The following is a 17,724-nucleotide window of genomic DNA, read 5'->3' on the forward strand; positions in this document are numbered from 1 at the left end:
CTATTTGGTTTTCTTATTAAAACCATACCAAAAAAATGAAGAAAAGGGTAAATTCAGAAAATTCTACCCCAAAACCTAGCTAAATAACCCTGCCTCACATGAACACTCCAAAGGGAAATGTCTCCATATTCTTCTCTTCATGATCCACATTCTCCAAATCCTTCTAAAGTCTGATCCTGTACACACATGAGCACAAGAACAACCTCATCCACATTTGGTTCCTATTGGACAGGCTTCCCTCCATGATGTTCAGCAGAAGTTAATGGCATTCTGTCACTGTGAAATGTGAAGAAAGAAAGAATTAATTTGGGCAGGAGGAACTCACCTCCTGAATTAAAATTATTTTGGGGGCTGAGCACTTTCACCCCCTGATCGCTACGTACTGGAGCTTCCCTGGGTCCCTGTGAGCTTTGTACTGGAGTTGTCTGAGAAAATCAACTTGGGGACCATGCCCAGTGTTGGCAAGATTGGCAGTGGTGCCAGAGGAGAAACCCCAGCATCTCTGGGAAGCCACAAATCCCCTCACTGCCTGGTTTGCCCCAACTCATGTCTGTGATTATGGACAAGTTCAGGCACAACTTACTTCTTTTGTTCACAGTTGAGATTTTTTATTCCTGCCCATGAAAATTTAAACTTCTGTTTCCTGAAAAGATATCTTAGCAAATACATAGTGTAGAGTTCTTAAAATGACAGCTTAATTCTTTTGTTTACAGTGAATTTCTGTGATGTGTCCATCATCTTCAAAGCATTTATTCTTACTACTCCTGTATTTCTTGGACTGACTGCATGTACCCTGCAGTTAGAGAGAGGCTTCAGCAAACTTGGAGCAGGGTGTGCTGTCACATGGATATGGGGCTGGTTTTGTTTTGGCTTGGGTTTGTTTGGTTTTGGGTTTGGTTTTGTTAAGGTAGTTTTTCCTTTTCAAAAGCAAGCTTTGCAGATATGATAATTGATACAGATCAGTAGAAACTGCTTCAAGAGAGTGGTGAAGCTGTTATTTTTTCTATTATTAATATTAAACAGTTATTTCTTGGTGAGAACTTCTTTTCTGTGATTGTGATGGTGCATGTGCCCGTTTGTACAACGTGTGAGCCGTGCCTAAACCAAACCCCGAAGCCACCCCGCTTCTTCCCGTCCTGGGGATGCCTTCTGGGTGCCTGGGCAGGGGCTGTGTCCCCGGGGCGCCGGTCAGTGCCCGCTGCAGGGCAGATGTCATGTGCCGGGCGGGCTGGCAGAGGGTGCTACAGGGACGACAGCAGGGACAGAAGGGACAGCAGGGACAGCAGGGACAGCAGGCAGCGGGCGGGCTGCGCAGGCTACCGCTGCCCTGCGCAAAAGCACACACATGTAAACACGCACACATCTAAAAACACAGACACACAAGCGCACACACGCACCGGCTCCTGGAGATGAGGATAAACAACGCTTGAATCTGAGTGCAACAAGGACGACGAGGAGGTGCGGAACCGACGCAGACCCATCCTCTTCCATCCTAAAAAAAAAAATAAAAATAGCCACATATAAAGAACAGGAAGAAGATCACATGTCATAATAATCCTCTTCGCAGCCAGACAGAAGCGGAGAGGAAAACTGCCCAGTTAGGACTGAGAGATGTGCTAGAGGCTGAGAGGGAGGCAGAGACAAAACTCAAATACAACAACCCAGCCCTCGGGAGGGACGGAAACCCCCAGCCCTAAACCTTGGTATAGCAGGAGGGAGGAAGGATCCTCTGTAGCCCCCTCCCGTTTCCTACCCCCCCACGCCTGGGCGCTGGGCACTGCACCCCTACCCCGGGCACAGCAGCCCCTGCCCTCGCCTGTCCCTCCCGCCCCTCCCCGGGCACGGAACCCCTCGGTCGGTGTCGGGGGCTGCCGTCCAGCCGCGGAGCCGGCAAAGGGATTTCCCAGACACCGGCACCGGAGAGCTGGCGCTGGGTTTGTTTTTTACTCATATCCCCTGGCGCTCGCTGTGTGAAGCAAATCCTCTGGAGGTGGGGAAAAAGTGGCTTCCGTGACAGCGGAGGGAGGAGGGAAATAAAATAAGGCCCAAAATCTACAAGAAAGGAAAAAAAAAATAAAAGAAAAAAAGAAAAAGGAAAAAAAAAAAAAAAAAAGAAAAAAGAGGGAAGAGCCAAGAAAGCACTTGCTTCTCATCATCTTTCAGGGAGAAACGCCAGCTCTGTTCTTCTTATGAACCTATGCTGCAGGGAGCACAGGGAAGGAAGGTACCGGGGCAGCCCTCCTAACAAAGCAGGGTTCGGGCTCCCCCGGTTTGCAGCGGCTGCGGGAAGTGCGGGGAGCGAGGCGGAGGGGGGGAGGGGGATTGGGAAGGTGGCCAGTGGGAACGCAGGCAAAGCCAAAAAGAAGCTCTACCAAAAACAAGGAGCAGAAATGAAAGTTTCGAAATAGCATCCGAACAATCGCGAAGGACCGGACCGAAGAGAGCTCTCGGCGTCGCAACAGCCCCCGATGGTGTGTGTGTATCCGAGGGGCTGCGTCAGGGATGTGAACGTCCCCTGCTCGCTGCATGGAGAGGGGTAAAGACACAGAAAATCCTTGTTATTTATTTATTTATTTATTGGAAGCAATGTACGGGTGACACCCAGAAGGCATCCGAGCCCTGGAAAAAAAAAAAAAAAAAAAAAAAAAAGCAAACAGCAAACCCAAACAAAACAAAACAAAACAACATCCAAAAACACCTCTGGATGCAAACGAGAGCAAGAAGAATAAGGCAGCAGCCTTGACCCCCTTACACTGAGAGGAAGGTGAGCAGAAAGAAAGAAAGAAAATACAGAAAAGCCATGCAAGAACCAAACCTGTAGATTACTGCAGCAACTCTTTTTTGCTTCACTGAGGACAGATATTTTACTGACAGCCATGCAGCATAAAGGCATAATGCTGATTGTGTTCTTGGAATATTTTATATCTGGGCATGGGGAAGCAGGTAAGCAAAATAAATCAATTTTGACATTCATTAAACAGTTTATCTTAAGTTAAGCAAGGGTAAAGGAGATAGAAATAATGTCTGTTTGTTGAAAAATGTATGACAAAATCTTTATTTTAGACTGGATTTTTATAAGTAACCTGGGTTGGTCACTGACTATAGATGCTTCTTATTCCCTGCAATACACAGGTCTATAGCTCAGTCTCCTTCCAAAGACTTACAATAGGATGTACAGTTTCATACATCCTTAAATAAATAGAAACATCCCTAAATAAATAGAAAAGTGTATTATTGTTGTAAATGAAAGAAAAGTAAGAGAGAAAGAAAGACAGATGCACAGAAATATTTGTTTTGTGATGAAACACTGCCTTCCTAGGCAGGACAAGAGTGAAATGACAACATCCTTGAGCAGCATCACTGTAGAAGTCTGAATTATTGTTAATTTCATTTTGCATCATTAAGAATCAGAGATGCTGTTTAGGAAATACTCTTTATCCAAGGCAGTCCATTCATTCAGTGTATTCACTGTGGTAATGGTTAGCATACAGTGGACAAGATAAAAGTAGTATTAGAGAGAAAATGGATTAGTACAGAAAGAGTTGATAAGTTGTGTGTGTGTGTGTGGTTGTACAAATAAGCATATATAGGAATGATACAGCTGTGATGGTATTTACATAGGGTCCTAAAAATACTTGGACTATGATGGAGAAAAATTCCTTAAGGGAAAGGAAACAAAGCATTAGATTCTTTTCTTCTTGCTGTGGTTTAATACATAGGGTTAGGGTAAACCTTAAACTATTTAAGGTTTAAAGAGATTGATTATCCACGTCAGGTCAGAAAAAGGAAGATAAGTGTTGACAAAACAACAATACATCCTCTGTGAATTTTTATTTTAATACTGACTTGGGATCTCTCTCTCTGCACAGGAAAGCATGCAAGGGGTTTAAATTTCACTTGTGTGCTCTGAGTACTAGGACAGGAACAACACTCTACCTGCAGTGATTTCAGAGATAGAAGTGTTCAGCTACCCTGCAAGCTTCAGTGAAGCCACAGGCAGATCAGGTGGCTTCATCTCAGATTATTCCCACATTTGTTCCAGGAAGGATATGAGGAGGCAGACTGCAACCACAATGGAATATTGCCCAGACCTAGGATGTTATTCTTCTGTCCATGCCTCAGGTCATGGAATAAGGAGTTCATAATTAGAAAGAAAGTACTTTGAAATGGTCATCAAGTAGTAACCATGCTCTGGTTTCATAGCATATTCAGAACTTCACCTTTGGGGTATTTATGAAGGCTGGCTCTTTAGCTACACTTATCAGGGCTATTTTAGTGCAGAAATACATCACGTTAGTCATAAATGGCTTGACAAACTTATTCTGTGTTGGCTCCAGACAAACCAAAAGGTGATACAGCACTTCTGCTGTAACCAGCATTGAGAGGTAAAGATCTAGGTCTGATTCATAACAACTTGAGCAACTCATGTCCTCAGGGTGGTTAGTTTTAAAAGAGCATTTTAAAGTTTTGAGTTATTGAGAAAAAAGTCAAACAGATATAGAACAAGTGAAACCAACCCAGGCAGACATACACACTGCAATTGCTCCATTAAAAACATAGAGGAAGATGTCCAAAGGTTTTAGTGTTGCTCAGGACTGTGATATTTCTTCTCCTATCTCACTGTAGGGGACATGAACACACAAAATCATAAATTTGCATATGGAAAAGAAATAAAAATATCAATTCAAATAATTCAGAAAATAGTAGGCATCTTTCCAGTCACATCAGCAGGCTTTGACTGAGTTGCCATATGACCTTTCTTTCGTCAGGTATCCAGTGGAGGGTGAACAAAAAACCTTGAATTGAACCTTTTTTTAGTTAATGTCTACAATGTTTTGTTGCATGACAAGGCTCTGAAGTAAGACATTTTTGGTTGAAATGGCACCTCAGGAACAAAGGGAGGATGACCTCCCTTGAACTGTGTGATTCCCTGATCACTGGATAACACCCTTGTTATAGCATATGCTGGGCATGTGTCAATGACCTGAAACTTTGTGGCACAGCTCTGAGGTATCCAAAAGCTAACAAATAAATCAGTCATAACATTGGTGGAGCCAAGACTTCCTCCGTGGAGTAAAAGCTCATCAACTAGCATGCAGTACTCATGCACAATCAGATTGCTCAGTTCTTCATGAATTATTCAGTGAGTCCTCCTGGCAGTTGGGATTTGTTGTTTGTTTGCCTGGCCACTGCTTCTCTTCTGCAGTGGTCCCCCTCTGGCTGTCCAGATTCAACATCTCATCTTATTTCCAGAGAATCAGAGAGTGATGGATTGGCTGCGTTGTCCTTGTGGCCAAGCAATGTTCTGTTAATTGATTTCTTTAAAAGCAAGGCTTTTAATCGACTGCAAATTTTGTTTTCCAACCTCTCTCCTTTTCTAAAACTCCCTTCTGCTAATTTGCACTTTGTTCTTCTCCTATTTTCCCAATGACACAGCAGTTCAGACAGGAACTGTTTATTGATGTTGCTGCATTAGCAGGCAAAGCTGACAAACCTTCTTGTGACTGTTGTTCAGGAGGACAACCATGGTGTTCTTCCTTGTCCAGATCCAGATAAAAACAGCTGAAAAACTCAATGCAAGACTAAGAGCCCATTTATGAGTAATGCCCTTTAAAAAATACTTCCTCTTTTACTTTCTAATATTCTTGTCTGCAAAGCTTCCCCTATATAACTCCTTAAATTTAGATGTCCAGCATCCTATTTCCTCTATTTCCTTACGTGGTGTGATCCATCAATAGAGATGGACTTTCTTTTAATTATATGGTATATTTATCCATAATCCAATAGCATTTGTAACATGGGTCCATTTTTAATCAAATGCAAGTAACCTGACCCTTAATTAGAGCTAATGTTTGTTCAAAGCTCAGTTGTAAGACTGGTACCACTTACATTCTCTGAAGGCAAAGCTGACACCTTTCTGCAGCACTGAGCAAAACCAGTTAACATCCAATCTACTTTAAACATTGAAACTGCTGTGCTTTCCTTATTTCCAGTAATTTCTACCAAAGTGCTTGGACATGAACATGAATCTAAATGCCACTTAAAAGGACATTCTTGTGGCATGAAGTTGTAGCTCATTATGTTTTTGCTGACCAGCAAGAGTAGGCTTATCTTTATTTCATTAATTTTTTGTGACTAAGTGAAACTCACCCTACAGAGCATAAAAAAATTTGCAGTTTCAGATGCTTTGCAAAAAGAAGGAAGCTGTAAACAACTCTTGTAGAGACCTGAGTCCTTCTACAGGACAAAAAGACTCAGAGAAGTTTCAAGGAACTTTCCAGATTAAATCTCTGGAGTCCTTGGTGTTCCCTTGTAACTGTAATAGGCTCAGATGGAATAACAAATTCATAATTAGAAAGAAAATACATTGAAATGGTCATCAAGTAGTAAGGATGGTGTGAGAACTTCATGGAGGATCTCCAATAGTGCTAAGAATCACCTTCTCATTCGAAGTTGGGGAGCAAAGAATAGAAATGACAGATCCAGACATCCCCTTTCCTCTCCAGCTGCTGTCTTCAACTCCTCTCATGAAAATTCATCCCTCTGCTGGCACAGGGAGAGGTGGTGGGACTGAGGAGGAACAGCTTTTATTTCTTTCATCCAAGGACTATTGGGTGCACATGTGATTCAGGCACTGCTGCCCTCTAACCTCTGCCAGTCTCCCAGGACTTCTTTGGGATACTAAAACCAATCTTGGCCAGCTCATTAAAGCCACTGGTGGAAGAAAACTTCTACCAGGAGGAAACCAACTGTGTCTCCAGACACCTGCTTTTTCTTGGAGTCTGCTGTTTACAATGTCTGTAAGACAACACACACTTTCAAGTCCAAGTTCTTCTGAAAGTGGCTTGCACCTCTTTTTAAAAGTAGCCAAGAGGATTTTTGGATTATCTGTTTCCTTATTATATGAAGTTTATGCTACTTTATGCTGCATGTAAGCTAAAATGACACATGCATTGGCCAGTGGGATTCAGTGGACATACAGCAAGGTCTTTGTGTGCACTAATCCTGGGAAGCAAAATTCCAAGCAATGTCCATCTCTGACCTTTCTCTTCTGGTCTATGAAGAAATGTCACCAAGGAACCAAGGACAGAAGCAGCTCAGAGGCAAAACTGTGCATGCTGGACACATTTTTTCACCTTAAATATTCCTTTTGGAGAGAGTGGCATCAATTTCATCCAACTAAATTTACATTTTGAGTATTTTTATAAGGCTGAATTAGAATTGCTTCTTTGACCTGATTTGATTTTAAAACTAATTTTGCCCGATGAAAGGCTGAATATAAACCATGTAGGGATTTTAAAATTTGACCTAGAATGTTGAACAAATAGAAGACCTTTGAACTGCCCTTAGACTACTCAGGGTTTATGGTCATCCTATGTTTCATTGGAAAGGTCATTTCCTGTAGGACTTCCATGCAGTCATCTGACTTGTGACCTCTTGGATTAGATTTATGACCTTGCAAGGTCAGACATTAACTCATTCTAGACTGTTAGGTTGCAAAAAGGACATGTAAGCCATTAAAAAAAGCAATTTTCTCCAGTATATTAATAAGGCTTTGGAATGAGCCCTTTAACTCCGATGTTACAAGACACTAGTGATTCCCAAACAATCTTAAAGCCTTATGGGTACCCCTACCTTTTCTGACTTTAGAAATAAATATCTGATATATATATCTTGAAGATACAAAAAATTTGCCAGTATTTGCAAATTTTGCAGAGTATAGACACTGACTGTCATGTTAAGGTACTGAAACAAAAGAAAGACTTGATTTTCATCTCTGCTAAGTATTAGCAGCTCCAGCTGAACTCACTAGGAGCAGTAGAATCTCAACACCTCTCAAAATTATGCCAGGAGTGCATAATTACAGACATCCATGCGTTCTATATGTGTTCATATGTGTAAGTAGTGTCTGCAATTTGCTGGGCAGGAATTCTCTTTTCTTAATGTATCTACAGTGTACAGAACAGTTTGACTTTGTGTTCTGCTGACAGTGAAAATAAATGCATTGAATAGATTCAGTCCTCAGATACACAGTGTTACTTGAATGAAAGTAAGAAAACACCAGATTTCTGTGGTTAGACATAAAATGCAACAGACCAAGGCAACTGTGCTTTTAACACAAATCAAAGTTAAGTATGATAAGCATACGTTTTCTAAATACCTCAGGAGCTAGACACAGAAAACAAAGATTTATTGAGAATCTCACCCCAAACTTGGTGTGAAAAGACAAAGTAGTTCTCCTTAGAAGTCCTGTTGTATGCTAGTCCCCAAATGAGGACTTCAAATATTTGCATGGTCACCTATATCACAGTCTGAGAACTATTTGAGCAATTCTACTCAGCTGTGTTTCTTTTGCCTGTCTTTCTCAGATCCCACAAGGCTACGAGCCTTGCGCTGCCATGGCCGTTCCTGCAACCCTCCTGTGGGAAACCTTGCAAGAGGGAGGACACCAGTCACCCTGACCACGTGTGGCCAGAACAGTACAGAGCTGTACTGCTTCTACCCAGGCCAGAATCTCCTGCATCAGGTCTCCCACGTCTGTGGGCAGCCTCGTTGCACCAAATGCAATGCCAACCAGCCTGACAACTCCCATCTCCCTGCTGACATGACAGACGACTTCTTTGCAAACCCCAACTCCTGGTGGCAGTCTGCCCAAGGAGTACATAGGGAAGAAATCAGACTGGACTTTGAAACAGAATTCTACCTGACCCATGTCATTGTTGTGTTCAAGTCACCTCGCCCAGCTGCCATGGTGTTGGAAAGATCTCAGGACTATGGGCAGACTTGGAGGCCCTACAAGTATTTCTCTGCCAACTGCACAGCGACTTTTGGGCTCCAGGATGATCTCATTGAGGAGGCCTCCATGTGCACTTCCAGGTATTCAGATGCAGTGCCCTGCACCAGAGGAGAGGTAAGCAATAACTGAGGTTTGATCTAAGTTTAATGTCAAAGAGCTGAAGACTAGCTGAAAAGCAGAGCGTATGTGCTCAAAGAGATAAATCAAGAAAGGTAGCCCCTCCCCAAGGGTTTGTGTTAAGAAAATAAAGGGAAACAAGAAGAGAAATCATGTGTCATTGAAGATATGGAAATGCTCTAGCACATTTCTTCTATGAGGGTTCCACAGGATAGGATTGACCTTGCTAGTTTTACCTTGCAGGTGCCAACAACTGAACTAGAAATCTGACAAAGTAGTTGTAGGGAAATACACATTTGTAGAGTGATATATCCAAACTTTTTTTGCTTTAGGATGATGAGCTGCATGGTCTGGTCTTTCTTCTTCTTCTCTATATAAAAGGTACTATGTGGTTGGACTTGATGCACTTGAGAAGAAAGGAACTGGTGTACTATGCCTGGGACAGGGAAACAGCAGTAAGGAGAGACTGAGTTCATCTTTGTGCACCAGGCTGGGAAACATCTCTACGTATTAGAAATCTAGAGCAGATCATCTGACTGTTAAACTTGTTCCTGGAGCAGGTAGTCTGCTGGTCAGTTGTTGTGATACAGTTATGTTAGTAAATGCAAATGCATTCAATATATAGAGATTACAATTTGCCACGTCAATACAGATCCTAGGCAACTAATACAACTTTCTACTCTTGTGTGCCTTCCAATAAGAAATCTGGAAGTACTTTGCAAGATCCATTTAATGATCTTTAGCACACAAATAAGAGCCTTATTGCCATTTCACAGATGTGGAAAGAGAAGCACAGAAAGGTAAAACATTTCATGGTAAAACAGGACAATTCTGCTTGATTAAGGAACAGAATACAGGGTCTGAGACAAATGCCTTGAACTTAAATGCAAAACACTATTCCTTCTGTATTACAGTGTCCCCTGTTGCCCTGCACTCTCCTGGTTTTAGTGCTTACTAAACCTTAGGGAATATCATGAAGTCCATGTGTTGCTGCTACAACAAATCTAAGAAGTGGATGTCAGAGAATCAATTAATGAAACATTCATCCAACACAAGCCTTTGTGATTACTAGTGTCAAAATGATTCTGTCAGCTTGGGCAACAGCTACACTGAAATGAGTATGTGTCTGCTTAATCAATATACACTGTGCTAGCAGCTTTTAGAAAACAATAGCAATAGTAAGAATAGATATATTTGCAAGTTATACACCTGCAGATCCCAAATAATTCCATGAGCTGTTACATGAATTGAATGCATGGAGAGGTCACTTTCTCCATGGGCTGGAGAGCTGAAGCTTTAAAGGAAGACATAGGAATCTGTATGGCAACTTAACAGACAACAAGACAAATACTGTTTCACAGCACATAAACCCAAGAGGATTCTGAAGTTCTGGACTACAGAGAGCTCTTAATCAGTCCATGAAATGCCACGATGGGAAGGCTGCAAAAGCATCAGGCTTTTTAGGTCAGCAATGTGACACAGCAGATTCTTTTGTGAATGAAAATAAAGGAAGGCAGAGTATAGTTATTTAAAGTGATACCTGATCAGATTTGCCTGACTGACACTGCTACTCTTAACTACAAGTCTCACAGGAGCTTTGCCCACACATCTTAGAACTGCAATTTTACACCTTATTTTAAAGACGTCACAAATGTCACCAGGATATCCCCAGAAGCACTGATTTACAACTGATTTGGAAGGAGGAGGATTAAATCTCCACAGCTACTTTCTGTATTGCTTTCTTCTTCTTTTTCACCTCCACTCTTGACTTATCCAATTACTACTTATCCAATTACTGATCCTGGCTAAGCCTTGGATGGCTGAGGAGCTGACATCACAAGCTGACAACATTTCTGAAATGATCAAAACTGTTTCCACTTAAATGTTAATTAATGCTCTGAGATAAATACCAGTTTTATCTGCTGAGGGGGTTCCACTCCTTACCGTTTTTTCTTGAGCATTGTGCTATTCACTTGGAGAAGAGATAAAAATCCCTTTACAACAGAGCACAAAAGGAATGAAAAAAAGAAAACCAAACCAACTAACAACAACAAAAAGAGATGCCTTCTAAGAACATTTAAGTTTAAAACTCACATGGGACACATCATGAAACAAGATTTTAGGTTAACTGGCTTCCAGAATTGAGAATGTCAGTGTGAAAGGAGAAGGAGGTAGAGCATTGATAAACTCCCATGGATCTCCATAAGTCAACACACTCTGATAATCTTCCAAGACCACTTCCCAGGCTTTTCCTGGGAACATGATGGGAAACTTGGCAAAAGAGAAAGTTTTAGGAGACTAGAATAAAAACAAAAGACATTTGGGTGACTTCTGTAACAATCTCACAACAGAATATATTGCATCACTTTGTTGAGATGTATCCCTTCTCTCTCACAGATTATCTCTTATCTTTCACCTCTGACAGGGTCACACGTTTCCATTGAATCTCAGATATAGTAGAGCTGAGACAGAAAGTGTCATGCATTGGGGATCAAGTCCTGTAGAAATGAAAGAAGATGACTTCCTAATGTCTCTTTTGCAGTTCTCTTTCACTCCAGCGTTTACTCAGTCCCTAACTCCTGATCAGACCCAGAGTAGTTCTGCAGCTAGAATCTATCTATTTGAAATCCTTGGTCACCCATCTTAGTTCTTCTGCCAATAAACTTGCTGTCCTCATGTTTTCTGGTCTAGGAGGCAGACCAATTTATTCACTGCCAATTGCCTACACACCATTTTCTTCATATGAAGCACCACAAAATCAAGATCTAGCCTTCTAAGCTCGTAAACACTTTGCAGTGAAAATGCTCTACTAGCATGCCTTAATGTCTGGTTCAGTACCCTTTGTTTTGACTGTTGACTTCTGTCACTAAGAAATTATATAATAAATGGGAAATAATTTAATATTTTTGCTTCTTCTTCCAGTCTTTATACTGTTCTTAAGGGAGAGTAGTAATTACTGCTGCACTCATCAGCTTCAGTCTGCCAGCCTCCAACATAACATCATGAACCAAAACCAATCCCACCTTTTTAAGGTCTGTTTATCTACTCTAAGTGCAGATACAGACAATGCCTGTATGAAGTCTTATGCATCAGCTGAGATCTTTTTTAGCTACTTGTCCATCCATCTCATTTTCAAATTTAAAAACTTTCTACTATATAGTAATGGAGCCTAAAATAATTCTTGAAGTCAGTTAATGTAAATCAAAACTCTGGCCCAAACAAAAGGAGAAATTACCACAATGTTGCATCAGACATTAGTGTTACTTAAAAGTTCAAACATCATATGGGGGAAACAGGGAATATTTCAACCTGCATCCTGACAGCACATGCACTCAAGGATCTGAGAGATTAAAAGCACATTTGTAATAAACTGGAATATCAGGAAATGAAAACAAATGTTCTCCTCCATCGAAGATGATATTTGCATGAAAGAAAGACATTAGCATGCAAAGCAGGGTAGAACACTGACCTGCTTATAGAACACTGACTTCCCCTGCAATAGGGGAAAGACACCCTTCCCCTGTTGGGTCTAGCTAGAGGAAAGGAGCTTTGAATCAAAGGCTGGTTCATTTATGTGAGTGTCTGTGTGACAGATGACACCAATGAAGTGTGATATAATAAACCCATTAGTGGAATTCACTGGGGGCTTGAAGAATTGTGTATGCCTGAATTAAGTAACTGGTTTCTATGGCAACATGTTAAGTGTGCCTTGTGCAGAAGACCTGTTCATTCTCCATTTTGGATCCTGTGGTGACCTCTTTAGGGACAGAAGTCCCCAGCAGTGCCTTTTGTCAAAGATGAGTGGTCTCTCTTTGTGGCTAAAAGACTTTTAATCACTCATCTAACCAGACTCTGTGAATGCCAGATCAAGAGATGGTGTGATGGGATGCATGCAGTTCTCTCTTCTTCAAAAGCCACCAGGTTATTCTGGCAGAAGCCACAGTTAGCCACAGCCCTATAGAAGGCCTTTTCCTATACAACGACACTAAAGGCTTCTCAAGCACTTCTCCATCTACAGGGACTCCCTCAGCAAGTTATTGCAGAGGGGACCACTTGCACACAGGCACCAACCCGGTCCAGGGACAGGGCTCTGTGTGGATTGGATGTTCCAAAGACCTAAATTTTTGCTGTCTTTCCTCAGGCTTTTCTTTTACTGTGTTCATGCCAAACCTTTTGATAAACAAAAGCAGATATTACAGACACACGTACACCTCATTAAGTGGCAACATCAATAATTCAAGAGATCACCACTGAGGCTTCAGTGGCTTCTTAGGACTGATCTCATTTAGCAGTAGGCTGACTTAATATAGAACCATGCTCAGCACATCACAAGGTTGAATTCCTAGTAGCTAAGATTCACGGGCAGGTCTTGTACTGCAATGAATTGTCCCACAGTCAGCAAGCCTGGCCTCTCTAAGTTGCATGGTGCTTGGGTTATTCAACTTCCAGCTGGAAATTCCAGGAGGGATTAGTCACTAGTGAAGGTAAGTGCCCAAATGTTATGACTAGGGCCGTCTGCTCAGCATTTCTTTTAACTTGAACTGTAGAGGAGATAAAATGCAGAGGCAAGTTGAGAGGAAGCAGTTAACACCAGCAGTGTAAACAAGCAGATAGCACTGCCAGGTCCTGCTTCCCTGGAGGAAGAATTAAGGGGCTCAAGGATTTGTCTCTGAAGGGAATGTGAACTGACATGAGACCAGCCCAGCATTCCCATCCCTGGCAAGTGAACTTTAGGAGGTCACCCAGTGTCCTACTCTGACCTGATTTGTTCTGAGCCATTTCAGAGACACGGAATCTTATAAACCAGCCAGAAAGTCACAGTAGGTTTTTGGTTTTGTTTTGTGTTTTTTTTAAGAATTGCTTCTACATTTCCTGAACATATAAAGGAGCAGATAGTTAAATATTTTTGTTTCTCTTGTTTGAAGCCATGCAGTTGCAGCCATGACATTTTTTTTCAAGTCTCAAATGTGAAAAAAATCTTGTCTAGATGCTATGAGTGTTAGAGAAGCATTGTCATAATTTTCAGACTCCAGCAAAACACTGAATTGTTTGCTCTACAGTTGGTGTGTGGACACACAACAGTGTCATGGGAAGACTACAGACTCAGCTAAGTCTGTCCATGTCTAAGATTTCAGCCAAGACGTAGGCATAAGAATGGCTCCACTTACAAGAAATGGATGCTCCCTCATGACTAAATGACTTGGTTGACATTGGTTGACACTGACAGTGATGGGTTGTTTTAACTTCTCCTGACAATTCAGCAGGGAGAATGAAATGAGTCTCCTGGTTCTCAATCCACTTCCCAGACAGGCTGTCTGCATCACGGAACTCTTTATGCCACCCTTTGCCATTTCAGAGCAAATGTCATTCCTTGTAATGAAAAAAGCAAAGCACGTTGTGGGAATGTGCAAAATGTTCTCACAGCCCCATGTAAGGTGGTGATGTGTGGAATTTTATCCATTCCCTGTATCCAGATTGAAGGGTTTTGTGCCCAATAGACAGATTTTGCACTTCAACTACAATATCTGGCTTGATAGAACATACTGCTTGTCCCCATTATCCTTGCCCTTTTACACAGACATAGATTTACATCTGTGGATAGCCTGAACCTACAGAAGACTTTTTTTTTCTTTTTTCTTTTTTTTTTTTTTTTTTGTGGAAGAGAAAAAGTCCATAAAACTCTTCAGATTTGCCTGCTTCTAACTTCAGATGTGTACTCTTTCCCCATCATCATATTGGCAGCAATGCCTACATATTAATATTAATGCCACACTGACTGGGTTACTGGAATAACCTCAAAGCAAATGCAAACTGAAGGGACATTGACCCTCTCTGGTTTCATAGAATCATAGAATTAGCCAGGTTGGAAGGGACCTCAGAGATCATCTAGTCCAACCCTTGACCCACCGGAGCAGTTGCTAGACCATGGCACTGAGTGCCACATCCAGTCTTTTTTTAAATGTCTCCAGGGACGGAGAATCTACCACCTCACCGGGCAGTCCATTCCATAGCCTAATCACCCTCTCCGTGAAGAAATTCTTTCTAATATCTAACCTAAGATTGTTTGGAAAATACAGGATGCATTCAGTATAATACTGTCTTGGTAGCAGCTAAGTTTACCCAGATCAGAGAAATTTTAAAAATCAGACAGTTATTTATTTAACAATCTATCCTGTTCTACACTGGCTTCTAAATTTTCTTCACAGGGAGGACAGAAAAAGGATGGATCTTGACTAAAAACCACTATCCCCCAAACTGTCAGAATGGTCCTTCTAATAGCTAAGAGAATAGCTGGACTTTCTTTGTTCTCTGAACAGTATTTCAAAACAGGAAAAAGACTGCCTCTTAGAAAAGACTACTGTACCACAAGATGGAAGAGTTCATTTTAGTCAAGGGGTCCATCAAATAAATCAAGGGATATTTGCCACTGGGTAGAAAAAATTCTTGTGTTTACTATTCCTTTAAGAACAAAATCAACTCACATGAAAATCTCTTAATGAAGAGGATTTAGGACTGATGAGAGTTTTTATTGCAGCTTCCTTCTGATGGGCCTAGTATAAGCACACAGGCATTTCTGATCTCATTAACCTGATTGTGTGCAACGTGATCAACGTAGCTTAAGGATGATTTGTAATATTAAATTCTTGTTCTGCACAAGGATCTTCTTTTGTAGGAGGCCATGCATTGGCAATGCCCTCCATTTATGACTCATATTCCTTGACCTTAGGCTATAAGCTTACAAGGGGGAACCTTTGTTGTGTCCACATCATTTCTGACTAATGCTGGCTGGAAGATCAAGTTAAGAAAACAGAATTATCTGCATCAAGAATGGAGAAGCAAAACATATGGCAAGAAATCAAAAATCTGAGACACTGTCTCTGGAATGAAGATGACCTCTTGACTGGCGATAAAGCATCGCCCCCCGTGAAGCTGTGCCAACTTGTGTACAGCAAAGCCAATCCTTTAACAGTAGCTTACCTATTTTAGCTTTGCACACTTATACGGCGCTCTTCAAACTTCCTTGCTCTTAGAAAGGTCACGAGAGGACAGAGTAGAGACCATCTTTTTGAGGCACAGCTGATGGACTTGTGAAAATGAGAATGACAAATATGCGCTTGATAGCAGATATGCAGATAAGCATGAATGTCCTACTCAGCATTCAGCTCTAGTGTCAGCTTCTGATTATAAGGGAAACTCAGGATCTAGGATGTATTTCCACAAAGGGTTGAGACCATAGCAGTGCTGAATACCTTCAACTTCCACACAGTTTAATGGAAGCAGAAAGATTTCTAAGGTGATTTCTATAAGATTTCTTAGCAGACTTAACTACCATCAGATTTTCTTCTGCAACTTTGCACATGCTACTATCAAAAAAGCTGTACACTGATGTTTAAAGAAATGACTGAGAGATTTCAGAGTAGTCTGTTACAGAAAAAAAGAACAGAGCTTCCACAGAGCTACCAGATCTCTACCAGATAGAGATTAAATTAGATGAGAAAAGATTTGCAGTGAACATCATGGGAAACTCTTTTCAGAGCTTGCATCTTAATTATGAGAACACACTTCTTTTTCATTACACTCTCTTCATGTCTTGTACCTTAATATACTGGAAAACTGCAAATTTGTACAATATCTCTGGGAAATGAGAAAGAAATCCTATTTCTGCCTTTCTGCAAAAGGCAGAAGCCAAACATCTATCTGTAGAGAAGGAATCTGCTTCATAGACTTCAGAAACACAAACTTTCTGTACTAAAAAGAAAAAAAAGAACAGATAGCACCGTGAAAAGACGAAGTGTTTCTTCCCATGTCTCATGACTTCAGGAAATCTTAAAAACATTTATGCAGAAATGGTTGAGAAGGCCAAACTCTTATCTTTTACCTATTATTAAAATTGAGTGCATTGAACACCCATCTCTAGGGATTCTAAGAGAATTTTACCAATAAAAATTTATTATTTTCCCCCCATTCCATGAAGTACTTGAATACCTATATTTCACTTTAAAAAAGGGCATTTAGCACATAAACAGACTTCTGCTCCTACTGAATTCACTGGCAATCCAGAACAGCATAAAGAGTAAGTTACTTGCTGAACATTATATCTAACAATTGTGCTGGGGCTTTGAAGAAATAGTCACATTCCCAAATCTATATTTTGGTCACAGTGACATCTCTTCTTTTTTTACAGATATAAAATATATCCCTGTGTAATATAGAATTATCAACCCATATATACGACCAGAACCCATCTGCTTCCTCATTAAGGATTTATTTTTTCATAGGGACCCACAAACCCAAATGTATTTACCTAAAATATAATTATGTATTTTTAGTACAAAAGAAAGTTTAGTGGTGTTGTTTGTTGGTTTTTTTGGTTGGTTGGTTGGTTGGTTTTAGGTAAACTATGCATTTACAGAAAAATTATTCAGCGTACATAAAGTAAGATATCAGATCTATTTAAAAATTCATGTCACTCTATAATTATTTGAATCAGTACACATGGGGGACTAACAAATATAACTTATGGTTTGTAACATATTGCTCTTGACAGTAGAGCAACATGTATGTAAAGGAAGATCTAAGGACTGGCACTTTAATGTGAGGAAAAACATTCAATCAAATGTTAAAAATTAGTCAAGATATGGTATTTACATTATACTGTTCCTTGTGTTCAAGGGTTTTAATAAACAAATATTTCAAGCAGAATTTGTTCTCCAGAACAAAAGACAGAAGCAGATTTCGTTTTCCATTTTTATACATATATGAAATAATTCTGCTAAACTGGTTCAAATACTAAACAAAACTGTGTAACC

At 40.7% G+C, this 17,724-nt stretch overlaps 1 protein-coding gene across 2 annotated transcripts in view; it reads left to right on the forward strand.

Moving 5' to 3' along the window:
- Window positions 1–2,415: 2,415 nt before the first annotated feature.
- LOC103534432 (netrin-4-like) overlaps window positions 2,416–17,724 on the forward strand; it is a 42,037-nt gene continuing 26,728 nt past the window's right edge. The window contains exons 1-2 of one of the 2 annotated variants that reach the window (XM_008500429.2): window positions 2,416–2,943; window positions 8,370–8,911. In XM_008500429.2, the coding sequence (XP_008498651.2) occupies window positions 2,877–2,943; window positions 8,370–8,911 (609 nt within the window). In that variant the 5' untranslated portion in view covers window positions 2,416–2,876. The remainder of the gene's footprint in view (window positions 2,944–8,369; window positions 8,912–17,724) is intronic. The other variant, XM_030458415.1, reaches the window with a different exon arrangement.

This window comes from Calypte anna, chromosome 12, assembly GCF_003957555.1.
Source record: "Calypte anna isolate BGI_N300 chromosome 12, bCalAnn1_v1.p, whole genome shotgun sequence".
Lineage (NCBI taxonomy): Eukaryota > Metazoa > Chordata > Aves > Apodiformes > Trochilidae > Calypte > Calypte anna.